Raw genomic sequence first — 16223 nt, 5'->3', positions numbered from 1 at the left:
ACTCTTTTGGTCCAGTAGGTCCAAGGAACTTCTCTAATGCCTATCCATTTTCCCTTAAGGCCCTTGTTCTCAAATACTGTCTTCCTTGTTCTACAGCTAAGTCCCACAGGACAAGCATTGAGATTTTATCTTGAGCCTTGTCAGTGTAGTCTTGAGTTCTAAGTCAAGTTCATTGAAAACAAAATCCTGAGGGAAGGAGCAACTAATTCTCTTATGTTCTGTGTTTTTAGAAAGACCCAACATGTTGATCTTACTCGTTTTAAATTGTCACTGGCCATGGAATGGCCTAGTCTGTTCATATTAACATTTATAACCCAAATTAAAAGGATTATTTTCTGCTGGCTTTTTTCTATCTGCTGTTTTTGGTTTTCTGTAGCTGAACTTTTCCGTTGAGGTTCTTTTTAACGCCTACATGCAAACTGAAGAGCACTCAAGCTTTGGTGGGATATCACCCACAGCTGGAGTGATGGAGGAAGGGAGGAGAGTACACACCTCAGGTGCATCCTTCTCTTAAAAAAAAACACAACCCAAACACTTAAGCAAACAAATTCCATCTGAAAGCAGGCAAGACCTGTCTAGAGAAAGAAAGGAATGAACCTCTTTCCATTTAGGAAATGGATATCAATTCATATATAACCCAGATGCACAGGATGAGCAAATTTGAAAGATGTTGGCACTGTCCTGCAGTCCTACATCTCTTTTAATCAAAGAGTGAGAGGTTGTGAACCATGAACCGTGGTGAGAAGTGGTGGAACAGTGTTGCAGCAATGGCTCCTCTGTTGGTGGTTAGGCCCTGTCTTGCTCTATTAAGCAAACACAGTTAATATAGATGAAAGGTAAGCTTGATAGAAGTGAAAATTGAAACTTGGTTGAAGGTAGTAAGCCAGGCACAGCTGCAGTTGTACTTCCTCCTATGTGGCAACAGGAGCTGCACTCACTGGTGTTTTTGAAGGGATGTAGTTTTTTAAAATATCTTTTCTTCAGAGTGTTTTGGTTTTTAACATCTACACCATTGGTGAGAGAGTTTGGAGTGTGGAATATGTCAGTAATGAGCTACTTAGACTTTATGTGCCGAATGTGTGAGGTCAAATCCAACTTCAGCATTCTAATCCTATCTGTTAACTGGCCCTGTAATCTTAAACAAATCACCAAGAACATCTCTGTTCCCAGATTTTCTTATCTGAAAAACAAGGAATTTAGATAATCTCCAAATTCCCTTCCAGCCTTAAAATTCCATTGATTTATGATTCCTCACGAGGAAGTATAACTTCCAGTTTCTAAGTACAAATATTTTAGAAAGTAAGCATTTCTGCAGCATGTTTTAGATATGAAAAATCCCTTACAAATGTTTATTATTATCACATCAGGCAAATATTAGGTTTGGTTAGTGTCAGTACATAGATTTGCCTTATTCATTTCTTATGTTCTTATGTTGCAACTCTTTTAAAGATAGTACCTGGTCAGCCAACTTAGACCAGACCCTCTTTCCTATCTAGTCCTACAATTCTTGGATCTTGAGTTTAGCTGGTATAGGTCCCTTTCCCCTTCCTTAGGTTGAGCTCCATTTAGTTATGTCAATGAAAGTGACTCCTCAGAAGGTTATGTTAAAGAATTACTTCTCCTTTTATCTTTCTCAACAGTATTTCACTAGTACTGCCAGCTTCCTCTACTTTCAATGTTGTCTCTTTATCAGTTCCAAGATAGATAAGACTCATTTTAGCAGTTCATCTACATGGAAAGGGAAGAGGCAAAGCATGGCTTAAAATTAGAAAAGCTGTAGTTATTATTCAACTTTCAATCTTAGTGGTTTAAAATGGATGCATTAGAAGAATTAAAACAGTACTTTCTTCTTGAAACCAAAGAGCTTATCATCTTGGCTTTTAACTGAAGCCACCAAAAAAGGTACTAGATCTGAAAACTTTTCTTCTCCCCAGTGCTGGAAAAGAGTTGCTCAAAATGATTTTTTTATAGTTGCTTGAGAAGTCATAGCTAAAATCTATTATATCTTATTTTCTGAATGGCCTAAAATACTGTCGTGTGTGTGTGTGTGTGTGTGTGTGTGTGTGTGTGTGTTTTCCCTGACTATGGTTCTGAATTCCAATGATGAGTGATCATCTTAATGGTATTTCCTTGTTTTGTATATGTACAATATAATGTTAGCTTCATTTGGTATTTAATTGTCAGTTGTGAGTCTGCTCTCTGAGCTGCTTTGATAGATCCAAATATAATCATTGTTTATTTCTTGCATTTTCCTCCCTGTAGACGATTCAACGAAAGTGAAAGATGAATATAGTGAAAGGGATGAGAATGTTTTGAAGCCAGAGCCCATGGGAAATGCAGAAGAGCCTGAAATTCCTTACAGCTATTCCAGAGAGTATAATGAATATGAAAACATTAAGTTGGAGAGACATGTTGTCTCATATGATAGTAGCAGGCCGACCAGTGGCAAGATGAACTGTGATGTGTGTGGATTATCCTGCATTAGCTTCAATGTCTTAATGGTTCATAAGCGGAGCCATACTGGTAAATAGTCTTCTTTATCCGTTCTTCTGAAAACTGTCCTGATGCGACCATGTGAGAAATGAATGTGGGACAACTTTTGATTACTTTCATTGATTTTTGCTATAATTCTGATGTATCTCTCCCTCTCTGCATTTCCATTTACCCAGTAATTTTTATTTCTGCTTCACAATGCATTTGGCAGACATTGCAAATGCTATGAATAACAGGAGTGTAGAGAGCAGTGTTCTAGGTTAGCCTCTCCCTCTCTGCATTTCCATTTACCCAGTAATTTTTATTTCTGCTTCACAATGCATTTGGCAGACATTGCAAATGCTATGAATAACAGGAGTGTAGAGAGCAGTGTTCTAGGTTAGCCAAATATTTTTTCTTCAGTTAATAAGTAGGAATTGAATTGTGTAATATACTTCTTAAGCATCTTTCTTATGTTTTTGCATAACTTCTATGGAAAGCAGATCTCATTATATTGGGTTCAAATTTGGTAGATGAAAGGATATAGTTTTTATTACCAGTTTTAAAAAATTTATCTTCAGACAGTAGTCTATGGAAATGCATACAAATATAACACCCATTGAGCCCAATAGAGTCCATCTGTTAAGAATACTTTTAAAAGAAGTATTTCTCTCCCTTAGTAGCTAGTCTGTGGCTCTTTTTTCAAATTGAGATTATATTTTAAAGGAATGCTGAGTAATGTAAAAATTTACATCTAGTAAGCTCTTCTAGAGCTACTCTTATTTTTGTTTTTTTGCTCTGATTCAAGACAAGGTAATACCTAAAATAGCCTTTCAAGGTGAGTGCTTTTTCTCTTCTGGAGGGAAGTTTTCATAAGGAAGTCTTATGTTCGCCTGGAAATACAGCTCTGAGCTGACCCCAATAAAAACTGACTGTCTAAAAAGTGAGTTTTTGCCATAAGCAACTAATCTGTGCATAGGCTTCACCATTTGCCAGTGATCAGAAATCTCCTTTTTGTCCTTTTTAAAGGTGAACGCCCATTCCAGTGTAATCAGTGTGGGGCATCTTTTACTCAGAAAGGTAACCTCCTCCGCCACATTAAACTGCACACAGGGGAAAAACCTTTTAAGTGTCACCTCTGCAACTACGCATGCCAGAGAAGAGATGCACTCACAGGTCATCTTAGAACACATTCTGGTAAGTGAGAGCGAGGAGCATTCCATATCTAGTAAATGTTTCTCAGTGCCCATTGCGGAAACTAGAAAGAGTTAAGTATGGAGATTTTCATCTGTCATTACTGTTGAAGGGTTACAACAGCAGAGACCTTTAGGGCTAATTACACTTCCATTAAGGCATTAATTGCTCTCCGTCTGGCTCAATGGGGATGATCATCTCCTTACCATCCTTGCTCCCCTAGAGAACAACACAGACAGGAAGAGCCTGCCTTATAAAAATGCCTTTTTAACTTATTTTTTTGCCAAAATAATTAGAGCCATTAGTATTTTCATGGTAAACTTTATTAAAATATTATTTTCCTTGAAAACACACACACACTTTTCATTCAAAGTTTGGACAAGCCATTGTTGTATAGTTTGTAAATTATGTAAAACTGTAAACGGTATAAATCATTAGTAGGTGGTTACTTTTGGCTATTCTGGGCTAAACTTGAAGTTTTTTTTGGCCATTCTTGGCTAAATTTCTTTTTAATTGAAATATAATTGACATAATATATCATTGTATTAGTTTTAGGTGTACATGGGCTAAATTTTTTAAACTCAGCTTTCTTCTTGATCAACCTTATTATTTTTAATCTCTAAAAGAGGAGCAGCAATAAGAATTCATAAAAAACAATGTTCTGTCTTGTTTTTCACTTCTTATTTTAACCAAGCAAGATGATAAATTTGTTTTCAACATTTAGAACTTCCCTCCTAGAAAAATAAAACTGACTTTATTTTTCAAATTTGGGACCTCATGTTCTTGATGTTATCTGACAACATTTTAATTGAAGAAGAAAAAGTAAGGTTTGTTTTTATGTCAATCCACACACTGCTTTGACTAAAACTCAGCCCCAAATCCTCAAATGATCACAATTCAGAGACTAAGGAATAATCAAATCAGCCCCAACAAAATCCACCGTGAGACATCATAAGTAGCAAAAGAAGCATTTTATTTACAACTTAGTGTTCAAAGAAATGAATTAAGGCTGAGTTTGGTCCAGAAAATTAGAATAGTTCTCTTCTGTTGCTTTTTTTCAACTAAGATCTAACAGTAGTAGTCGTTTTTAAGACAGATTTTAGAAGACACCAATTTATGCAGAAACTTAACATTTTTAGCCCTAGCAAACCTACATTTATTTTAATTTGGGATTCCATAAAGATCTTTTAGTGCTTTAAATCCCAAAGGCTCTGTTTTAAACAGAGCAAGAGGATTAGAAAATAAAAATCTCAGTTTCTAAAACTCTGACAAATTTATAGGGTACATTTTATCAACAAATCAGAAAGGCCAGCCCTGCACACAGAGTTGAAGTTATTTTTTAAATATTTTAAGCAATAGAGCATTTGGAAGAGTTGGGATGATAAATGGCCTGAATTGTATGGATGAACTTTTGAGGAAACCTTTATTTCATCTTAGAAATTAAGATGAAGTCATTTTTGCAATTCATCCTTATTTCTGTTATTCAAAATTATCCTTAGTTTATTGCTCAGTTTTTATCAATTTAGCTCAGACTTTATATTTATATCCACCTAGCAAGAATGAGCTAAATTTTCCAAATATGTCAACATTCTAAGGCCATCAATTTCTAGCTGAATGGCTAACTCCCACAACATAGAGCATTTTTTACTTCCAACCAGATGGACATCACAAAATAAGTGATCCCTTCCTGTTTCTCTCTTAAACCATACTAACCTCCTTGAAGAATAAAAAGGCCCCATATTATTCTCTGAAGAACCAAGATTGGATCTGGAGCCAAACCACTATGTTCAATGATAATCATTAAATCCAAATCCTGTTATTTGTGAAAGGAGACTGTCCTTTCAAAGAATACATCATAATTCATCATAGACCATAACCAAACTTCAGTTTATTAAATTTAAAAGTAATGCAATTGCAGAAGTATCCAAATTCTCTGGCTGCCCTCAGAAGTCTCATTCCTAGTGAGCAGTTTTCATGGAACTCCAATGCACCATTTGTTCCGTAACCCTGAGGGTCTCTGAGTGCCCCCTGTGCTCTCCTTATAGTTGAGAAACCCTATAAATGTGAGTTTTGCGGAAGGAGTTACAAGCAGAGAAGTTCCCTCGAGGAGCACAAGGAGCGCTGCCGTACATTTCTTCAGAGCAGTGACCTTGGTGAAACCGGTGAGTTCATGCAGCACTCATTCTGCACAGCATCTACTGTGCTGGGTGGTGGGATACAATAGTAAATAAAAAGACAAAAAAAAAAATCATGCACTTGTGGAGTTTATATTTTCATGGGGAAAGACAGACCAAAGTAAATATGTAATGTATACAGTATATTAGGAGATGGTAAATACTATCAAGAAAAATGGTGGGTGGGGAGAAGACAAAGAGGGTAAAGAGGATCAAATATATGGTGATGGAAGGAGACTAGGCTTAGGGTGGTGAGCACACAGTAGAGTATATGTTATAGATAAAGCCTATTTTACGGTGTTAGGAGCTGGCCAACTGAATTCTGTTGGTTTATACTGCTTCTGCTTTTTATCCTGATGGCATCTTTGGCTTTATCAAGGAGTTGGATTTCCTCTTTACATTATAAAGTTGTACACCTGAAATTTATAGAATGTTATTAACCAATAAAAAAAGAATGTTATTAACCAATGTTAACAGATTTAATAAGAAATAAAAGAAAAAATGGGGACTGAGGGAAGTTAGTGAAGGCTTCAACCAGATGACATTTAACAAACTTAAAGAGATGCGGAGCCGAAACCGGTTTGGCTCAGTGGATAGAGCGTCGGCCTGTGGACTGAAGGGTCCCAGGTTCGATTCCTGTCAAGGGCATGTACCTGGGTTGCGGGGACATCCCCAGTGGGAGATGTGCAGGAGGCAGCTGATCGATGTTTCTCTCATCATCGATGTTTCTAACTCTCTATCTCTTTCCCTTCCTCTCTGTAAAAAATCAATAAAATATATTTAAAAAAAAATATGTTAAAAAAAAAAAAAAAGAGATGCAGAGAGAGTCCTGCCTTGCTGATAACTAGGGAATAGCAAGTACAAAGGCCCTGGGGCTTGAGTTTGAAGAAGTATAAATAGTCCTGTGTAGTTGGAATAAAAGGCCAGAAGGCCAGAGAGGAAATGGGAAACCAGATCTTATCAGACCTTGTAGGCCATTGTAAAAACTTCAACTTTTACTCTAAGTGAAATAGAAAATCTTTAGAGGGTTTTGAACAGAGGTGACATGATTGGGCTTCTCCTTTGAAAATAATCACTCTCCTTGCTATTGAGAATAGATTGTATTTGGGGCAAGATTGGAATTTGGAGAGTCTGGTTAGGAGGCCATTGCAATCATTCGAGAAAGAGAAAATTGTGTCTTGGTTGTGGTAGGAGCAGTGAGAAGTGTTCTAATTCTATATATATTTAAAGGTAGCACCAACAGGATTTCCTAACAGATTGATGTGGGATGTGATGAAGAATGCAGTTGCCATGGACTGAAATAGCAAAGACTGAGGGTAGAACAGCCTGAAGGGTGGCTAGGAGAGAGTTGATTAAAACTGCAAGGATTTTCTTTGCATAAGGCTCCAACATCAAATACTTCTCTAGTCATATTTTATTCAGTGTTTTGAATTATATGCCCTGTGGTGATTGGTTGAAACACTAAATTCTTTCCATGTATAAATTGTGCTTTTATTTTATTTTCACTCTTCAGTCGAAATAGCCTGAAACTATTTTGTGTTGCATCTCTGCAGCTATCCTTTGTCCTATCCCACTGACCATCATCCTGGTTCTGTAGCTTGGGTTGTCTGGCACTTTTATTTGGTCACTTGAAGTACTTGCTTATATACAAATCCTCATGAGATTTGGTGTTTGACAGTAGTAGTTGCAGTTGAATAGTTTAAACATACTAAAGCAGAAAGATTATAAAAAGATGATAGAAATAATGTGAAACTCAGGGAAAATGGAATGGAAATCATGAGTTTAACTGTACCAGTTTTGAGTGAGAGGAAACTTTTGGTATAGATAAAGCCTATTTTACGGTGTTAGGAGCTGGCCAACTGAATTCTGTTGGTTTATACTGCTTCTGCTTTTTATCCTGATGGCATCTTTGGCTTTATCAAGGAGTTGAATTTCCTCTTTATTTCTAAAGAGAAATATTTACTCTCTTTAAAAGAAACCCATCCAAAACGTGGGTTTTGATATCTTGAGCAACATTCTTAAGGTTAGTCAGGCAATACCTAGGCATCTTCACTTGTAGTTCCATATTTCATACTATAGACAAAGCTCTTTGAGAAATCCCCAAATTATGAAAATCTATTATATTCCAAATAGAGCATAATATTTAAAGCTAGAAAAATTAAAAAGAGCATCTAATCCTATGTCTTCATTTAGAGGTAAGGAAATAGAGATTTATCAAAAATTCAGTGACTGGCTTAAAAATCACTAGAACTGTCATTGTTTTCATGATTAGCTACATATATATATATATATATATATATATATATATATATATTTAATTTATGGAAGAGCCCTAGCTGGGCAGCTCAGTTGGTTAGAGTGTCATCCGGTAAGCCAAGGTTTTGGGTTCAATCCCTGGTCAGGGCACATACAAGAAACAATCAATGACTACATAAATAAGTGGAACAACAAATGAATATTTCTTTCTCCCCTACCTCTCTCGCTCTAAAAACAATAAATAAAACAGTTTTTAAACTTATGGAAGAGAGAATTAACATACCATAAAATTCATATTTTAAGTGCACAATTTAGTAGTTTTTAATATATTCACAAAATTATACAACCATCACCACTAATTCCATAACATTTTCATCATCCTCAAAAGAAACCCTGTCTCAGCCTTGGCTGGTTTGGCTCAGTGGATAGAGCGTTGGCCTGTGGACTAAAGGGTTCCGGATTCGATTCTGGTCAAGAGCACATGTCTGGGTTGTGGGCTTGATCCCCAGTGGGGGGCGTGCAGGAGGCAGCCAATCAATGATTCTCTCTCATCATTGATGTTTCTATTTCTCTCTTCCTCTCCCTTCCTCGCTGAAATCAATAAAAATATATATATTTTTAAAAACCCTGTCCCTATTAGCAATCACTCTCCCTCTCCCCTCTCTCCAGCCACTGGAAACCACTAATCTGCCTTCTATGGACTTGTTTATTCTGAACATTTCACATAAATGCAATCATATAATATTTGACCTTTGATGTCTGGCTTCTTTCCCTGAGCACATTTTCAGGATTCATCCATGTTTAGCATGTGTCAGCATTTCATTCCTTTTTATGGCTGAACTAGAGGCCCGGTGCACAAAAGTTCGTGCACTTGGGGTGTCCCTCAGTCCAGCCTGCACCCTCTCGCAGTCCGGGAGCCCTCAGGGTATGTCCACCTGCTGGCTTAGGCCCTCTCCCTGGGGGATCGGGCCTAAGCTGGCAGTCAGACATCCCTCTCGCAGTCCGGGAGCCCTCGGGGGATGTCTACCTGCTGGCTCCCTGTGGGAGCAGGCCTAAGCCATTAGTTAGACATCCTTAGTACTGCCACAGAGACAGGAGAGGCTCCCGCCACCACCGCTGTGCTGGCCAGCCATTAGCCAGCTTCAGGCTGAGCGGTGTTCCCCCTATGGAAGTGCACTAACTACCAGGGGGCAGCTCCTGCATTGAGCGTCTGCCTCCTAGTGGTCAGTGTGTGTCATAGTGACCGGTCATTCCCCCGTTAGGGTCCATTTGCATATTACCCTTTTATTATATAGGATAGTATTCCATTCTATGGATTTACCATGTTTTATTTATCCATTCATCAGTTAATGGACATTTAGTTTTTTTCTACTTTTTTTACTTTTGGAAAATATGGCTATATTTTTAGAAGGTTATATATTATCTGATTAGCAAAAGAAATATAGTAACACACATACATATGTATATATGTGTATCTTGATTCTCCTGGAAGTAGGGGAAAAATCAGTATCCTACCCTCTATGAACAGTAAGCTCAAAATTATTGATTTTGAAATTAGGTTACCACCTTAGTTCCCACCCATAATCTTTTTTAGGAATTTCAAATTAGGAATTATCAAGAGAAGTATTTTAGTTATCTTCAGTGGTAGAAGGTGATTCAGGAAATGCTGAAATACAGAGGTTAATTTGCATTTCATAGGGTGGTTTGATGGATGCGTGCAGCATACTTTAAGTCTCAGCAAAAAAAATAAATAAAGGGTTAACTAAGTCAGCAAGTTTTGATTTAAATAAAACAAATATGTTGTAATGAACTAGAGGCCTGGTGGTTTCAGGTTACAGAGTGTATGAAGTCACAGTTTAATAAAGTATAATAAATACTTCATGTCAGTTAATATATTATTCTCTCTTCTATTTCAAATAGTTCCCATGATTTTTCCTAAAGTCCAAAATGTAAAGAATATTTAATCCAACACAAGCCAATACTTTAATGATTGCCACTGCTTTCTATATGGTTTCCTTCTTAAAATTTGGGAATCCCAGTCTAGACATAGTGTTCCATTCTGAGCCTGATGGTTAGAGTATCACCAATGGTATACCTTACCCCTTCATCTCTAGCTTTTAAAGTGATGATGCTCCATAGCTACTGTGGATGCAGCACTTACTCATCAAGAGCTTGTTGTAAATTGAAGTGCCTAGTGTGAGAGCCAAGCCTTGGCACCAACCTGCCCCCATCAGGAAGTAGACCCTTAGGAAAGCAGAGCAGATGAAAAGGCTTTGGGCTGGAGTCTAGTCTGCAAAAGAAAGCCACATTGAGCCCTAACCAGTTTGGATTAGTGAATAGAGCATCGGCCTGCGGACTGAAGGGTCCCGGGTTCGATTCCGGTCAAGGGCATGTACCTTGGTTGCAGGCACATCCCCAGTGGGAGGTGTGCAGGAGGCAGCTGACTGATATTTCTAACTGTCTATCCCTCTCCCTTCCTCTCTGTAAAAAATCAATAAAAAATAAAATAAAAATAAATTACTGCAAAAAAAAAAGTCACATTGAGCAATAGAACTTCTGATCTTACTAATCATTTTTCTCTTATTTAGGTAGCATTTGTTGTATTCTCTATGTGTCAGGCTCTGTGTCAGAGCTGTTTGTCAAGATAATCCAACAAGGGAATGAGCACTTGATCTATTGACATAGTACAGAGGTCTAATAGAGATATGTGTGATATTGTTACTTCAGGCCACATTTCTTCACGAGATGTCACAAGTGACATGATCAAGATACTCCAATTCTGCTGTCTTAATGCAGTATATATAAAAAGAAGAATGAATAGGGAAGCCCACAGATTTCATTTTCTCATTAGTTTGATCCTTATTCCAGAGAGGGACTAACAGTTTATATAGAGATTCATTTAGCCTCATTTCACACAAATTATGCATACTTGGACCAGGACATATTTTTGTTTGACAAGTTCTAGCAATTAGAAGATTTTTTAAAGTAATTGGATAATTATATTTATTTTAGAATGTAGGAGTCAAAACCTTTTATCTTCATTTTTATTGTTTCAATTGTGCTAATAGAAGCATGAGAGTTTCTGAATCAACTTATCAAGTAGCAGACCAAAGAAAAAGTTTAAAACGTTTTAAAAGTCTATTTTCCCAACTGATTATTTTGCTTAAAAATTGATATTATCACCTGGCTGGTGTGGCTCAGTGTTGAGCATCAACCTATGAACTAGGAGATTATGGTTCGATTCTGGTCAGGTCACATGCCCGGGTTGCGGGCCCGATCCCCAGTGGGGAGTGTGTAGGAGGCAGCCAAAGATTCTCTCTCATCATTGATGTATCTCTCTCTCTGTCGTTTCATCTCTAAATCAATAAAAATGTATTTTAAAAAATTGATACTATCTTACAGGTAATATTCATTCTACTTGCTAAAAAAGGCAGTAATTTTATGTAACTTTTTTGTTAGAACCTTCCTTGGTCTTTGATAGCAATCTCTTGTTAGACAATTCGGATTGCACAATAACACCCCTTTGTTCCACTCTCCATTAGCTACTGACACCATAGAAGAGGCAGAAAGCATGCCTCTTATTGAGCTCTATTTAACACTTCAAGATCTAATGAAGGATTTTGAACAAAAACAAAAATACAACAAATTACATACTTAAATCTGCAGTCACTTTGAGAGAGAAATGGCATCGTGGGAACAGTTAACAAAAACCAGACAAACTATTTCAGACTTGCACAGAAATAAAAGTAGTAATCTCTTCTGTAATTAAGACTTCATATTCATTTCATTATTTATTTTTTTAGCATGTCTTTAAAATCATTTTTCTAATGAAAATTTGTGTATTTACTATATACTAGGCAAGTGACATGAAGGGGAATTGATCCAGAATTACAGTCCTACTCCTATGCTCTTTCATGAACCAAGAGTGCAAGTAGTTCCTTGCCACAATCCCATATCCCCACACCCACCCCTTTGCAACATTAAACTGCCAAACACCACCCAGGAACGGATTTCCTATTTCATCATTTAAACCCATTATCTTGTTCCCTTACTATCTTGCCAAACTGGTTTCCCTCCACTTACATTTCTGAGACATGATGCAGCAAGATAACAAGTCTAGACTGTTTGTATAAATAGACAGTTGGGTCCTAAAGTTGAAGCAGAGGACCAAAAGCCAATAGTCTCCTTTTTCTTCCTTGTTTGTGTATTATCTAAACTCTTTGTAATCCACAAAAAATTGTCTAAGTCAAAAGCATTTATTTGTGTTCTAAAGAGCACTCATTTAGTGGTATTGCACAGCAGCTGACCAAGAATTGCAAGGCAAAGACTAGCAGTTTGGGAAAGAAAATGAGAGTGCAGCATATTCAATTGAAAGTTTAGCCTTTGCCTAACTTGCCAATTAGAAAGTAGTTAACTCAATAAAGATTAACTTAATCTTTGCAGCGGTTATCAACTTGTGGGTCGCGACCCCTTTGGGGGTCGAACGACCCTTTCACAGGGATCGCCTACGACCATCCTGCATATTAGATATTTACATTACGATTCATAACAGTAGCAAAATTACAGTTATGAAGTAGCAATAAAAATAATTTTATGGTTGGGGGTCACCACAGCATGAGGAACTGAATTAAAAGATCGTGGCATTCGGAAGATTGGGAACCACTGCTTTAGAGTGTATTCACACATACAATGAGAGTTGGACTCATGGAGTTGATATTTTGAGTGAGGGTATGGGTGGAAGAAGCCCTCTGGTTTAGTTTCAGAGGATTTCTTCCAATCTAACCAGAATTATGGAAATGGGAAAGTCTCCACCTATGCCTCAAATTATCTGTCTATCCATAACCTCCAGAATTTCATGTTTTAAAAACGTGAGTCATTTGGTCACTGATTTACAGGGTATGATTTATCTAGAAATAACTGTCAAGACAAGCTTGGTGAGTAACCAGGGATAAAAAGGTGATGTTATCTCAGAGCGTTGCCATTTAGTGACATGCCCTAATTATGTTATTTAGGTCAATGTATCCCCGCTTTGGTATCCTCCCAAATAGAGAGGATATTGAGTACGTGTCCTCAGACAACTGCTGTGGTAATTGATAGTGACTTTGGTAAAATGTAGACAGTGGCTACTGAGAGACAAGAGGGGAACTAGACTGGCAGCAGATGCTTGGGGAAAGTCCTGGGACTAAACATCCTTACCTCTGGGTAAGGACAGGGCCATTAGAGTAGTGACTGAAGAGACTAGTAAGAATAGTGGTAAAATGGGGATAAAGTTAAAAATTCCCGAAGTACTGTTCTTCATTCTAATTTCACTTTAAATCTTTTATATAATAAATACAGGGTGTGGGGGGAGCCTTACCTGGATTTAATCCTCTCAAACCAGAATGAATGTTCCCAGTCAAAGCACAAGTTTTGCCTCTCTGATGCTTCTGAGAAAAAGCCTCCTTCTAACAGCCTCAGGAACTTATTTCAAATCCCAGGCCTTTGTCTTTCATCTCTCTGCTCTGGGTACTACCACATCTGGTGGTGGTTTGTGTGAAAGGAAATAATATATATATAATAGTTTCCTGTTTGGTCATTTAAACTTATTCCTGTGCTGGACAGAATTTGATACACTTCACTCAGTAGCAGTGTCCTGTCACTGAAGTGCCAGTTGTTTACAATGGCTGTCAGTCCAAGTTGCAGTACCTCACCACTAGCCCCAAAGCCTCTTCCTCTGACCTTACTGTTTTCATTACACAAGTAGTATTGTTAATAACTTAAACTGGAGGGTGGGATTTATTTCTTTAGAACATAGAATTATATTTTTTATAAGAAACTCACAAAGTATAGTAAGTATGACCATTATTATCATCTTCTTAATCATTTCTGGAGCCAGATTACATTTTATTTCTGATTTTTAAAAATCCTGAGTTTATAACTTATTGTGTAATAATTGGTGTAGTGTTTTTTAAAAAAATCAAAAACATGCCAATAAAAAAATGAAAAAATATTTAATACTTTGACTTCTCTTTTTCTAATTTGGCTTTCGCTCTTTTGCCCTGACCATACTTAATAGTCTTGCCCTGGAAGTCTTTCTCTGTCTCATTTACTGCATAGGTGACCAGTGTTCTCTCTGAGAGATCATAGAATTGGTGACATTATTTCCGTATATTAAAAACTCTTCACTCAACAAACTCTTCAACTTCAGAACAAGCACTGACAATTCCTAAGTCTATGTATATAGTTGCGGGGGGGTGGGGGGGGCGGGGAGGGGGTCTATTCTGCAATTATCACTTGCCTTTTACTCTCATCATGTAACTAAAGCCAATTTCTTTTTCCTTAAAGACATTAGAAATGTATGGATCCTTCATTTTAATTAGGACCTCCTGAAATGCTCACAATGAAACAGAGAGAACTATTTGTAGTGTCACAATATATTTGCTTAGGGCAGGAGTGAGCAAACTGTGACCCTCAGACCAAATGTAGCCAGCAGCCTGATTGTGTACAGAGGTTTTTACATTTTTAAAGGGTAGTGGGTTGAGTTTAAAAAACCAAAGAGACTATGGAACACAGACAATATGTGTCCCATTAAAGTTTAAAATGTTTACTATCTGGCCCTTTACAAAAAAAGTTTGCTGGTCTCTAGCTTGTGTTTAGCATCATGTGTTAAAGTTTGAAGCCCTATATTTAGAGCAGCTTGTATCTCTGAATTTTAAGCATGAACTCTTAGAGGGGACTGCTTGCTGTACAAGAGTAAATTTTACTATATTTATTCCCACTAACTGTTTAGTTGATTAGATATTCTTCTAGTGGTTCTCAATTCTGGCTGCATTTTAAAATAATTTGGAGACCTTTACAAATCTATTGCCTAGGCCCTTACACCAGAGATCCTGATTTAATTGATCAGAAAGTGGGGCCTGCACATAGGTGTGTCTTACATGCTCATAACCGGTGGCACATCTGGGAACCACAGGCCTACACCACTGGAAGGTCTGTTCGTGGATTAACAATTAGATCACTTTCTTAGGCAATTTTTATTCACATTTTTTCATTAGAAATGTAATAAAGATGCATTATACAAATTGCTCTTTAATTTCAAGACAGACGTGTTGCTCAGGGAAATTTTAACTGAGACCATTTTTAAATGTGAAGAGCATATGAAACAGATAATGCAGAGCCCAGAGAAATAGAATTTTAAAAGATAGGAACTGAAAGAAGCATGCTGGGGGGAAAAAAAGAAAGAAAGAAAAAAACCACTCACAATTTCAATACACAAATCACTGAGTAGATTTCTTGCTGTCTGGGTAAGAGTATCTATTTTCAAAAGTGCTATTAACATAAACAGAGCAGTAAATCTGGGGCACCATACTTTTTTTTTCCAAAGTTGTTAAGAAGAATTATATCAGTCTGCAGGTGTCACACGCAGTTACTCAGAATCAGAAAGAAGGCTGATCGGAGGTTAGAAGATCTCTCTATCTTTTTGCAACCAACCACGTCCATTCTGTTTATTTAATACTTCCTCTTGCTAATGAAGGTACTGTTTGGGGATGGGTTGGGCTTTTCCATCTCAGCATAAGGACTGCAAGATTTGAATGTGCCCTGTTGCTGTCTTCACTGACCACAGCAGGTCCCACAGGCAAGAATCTGAGCAATAATAACCGGTAACAAAAGATTATGTACCAGATTATCTGACATTTTTTCTTCCAGTTTATTTGTTCTTCTTCCCCATTTACCAATTTTTCCCCCTCTTCTTTTTACATTTTCCCAAACCAGCAAGTGCGGAGGCAAGACACATCAAAGCAGAGATGGGAAGTGAAAGAGCTCTGGTTCTGGACAGATTAGCAAGCAATGTGGCAAAACGAAAAAGCTCAATGCCTCAGAAATTCATTGGTAAGAATAAAACCCTTTTTCCTGCTGTTGTTAGCAGATAGTTTGAATGAGATAACATAGGATGCTTATTACACAGGCCCTTCCTAACTTAATTTCTGTTAAAATAAGCTTATTGGTTTTCCATTGCTCACGTTTATTTTTTGTGATTCATTTTGAGAACTAGAGCAAATAGAATAAAATATTTTAACTAAAGAATCTTCACAACTGAAGATGGGAGTATTTGGTATCCAATTTCCTAAATGGAGTTGGTGTTTAAAA

The 16223-nt window shown here is 37.3% G+C and overlaps 1 protein-coding gene across 1 annotated transcript; it reads left to right on the top strand.

Moving 5' to 3' along the window:
- Positions 1-728: 728 nt before the first annotated feature.
- On the top strand, positions 729-15965 carry LOC139001261 (zinc finger protein Aiolos-like; the record flags this gene model as incomplete). Its single annotated transcript, XM_070402970.1, has 5 exons — positions 729-738; positions 2263-2523; positions 3502-3669; positions 5712-5828; positions 15849-15965. Coding segments are annotated over exons 1-5 (673 nt in total), but the record flags the coding sequence as incomplete, so codon positions are not given.
- Positions 15966-16223: the final 258 nt, after the last annotated feature.

Source organism: Myotis yumanensis, unplaced genomic scaffold, assembly GCF_028538775.1.
Source record: "Myotis yumanensis isolate MYYU_CA2020_CCGP unplaced genomic scaffold, mMyoYum1.0.hap1 SCAF_263, whole genome shotgun sequence".
In the NCBI taxonomy this organism is placed as follows: Eukaryota; Metazoa; Chordata; class Mammalia; order Chiroptera; family Vespertilionidae; genus Myotis; species Myotis yumanensis.
The sequence above is the reverse complement of the archived record's forward strand: the minus strand, read 5'-3'. Positions and strand labels throughout refer to the sequence as shown.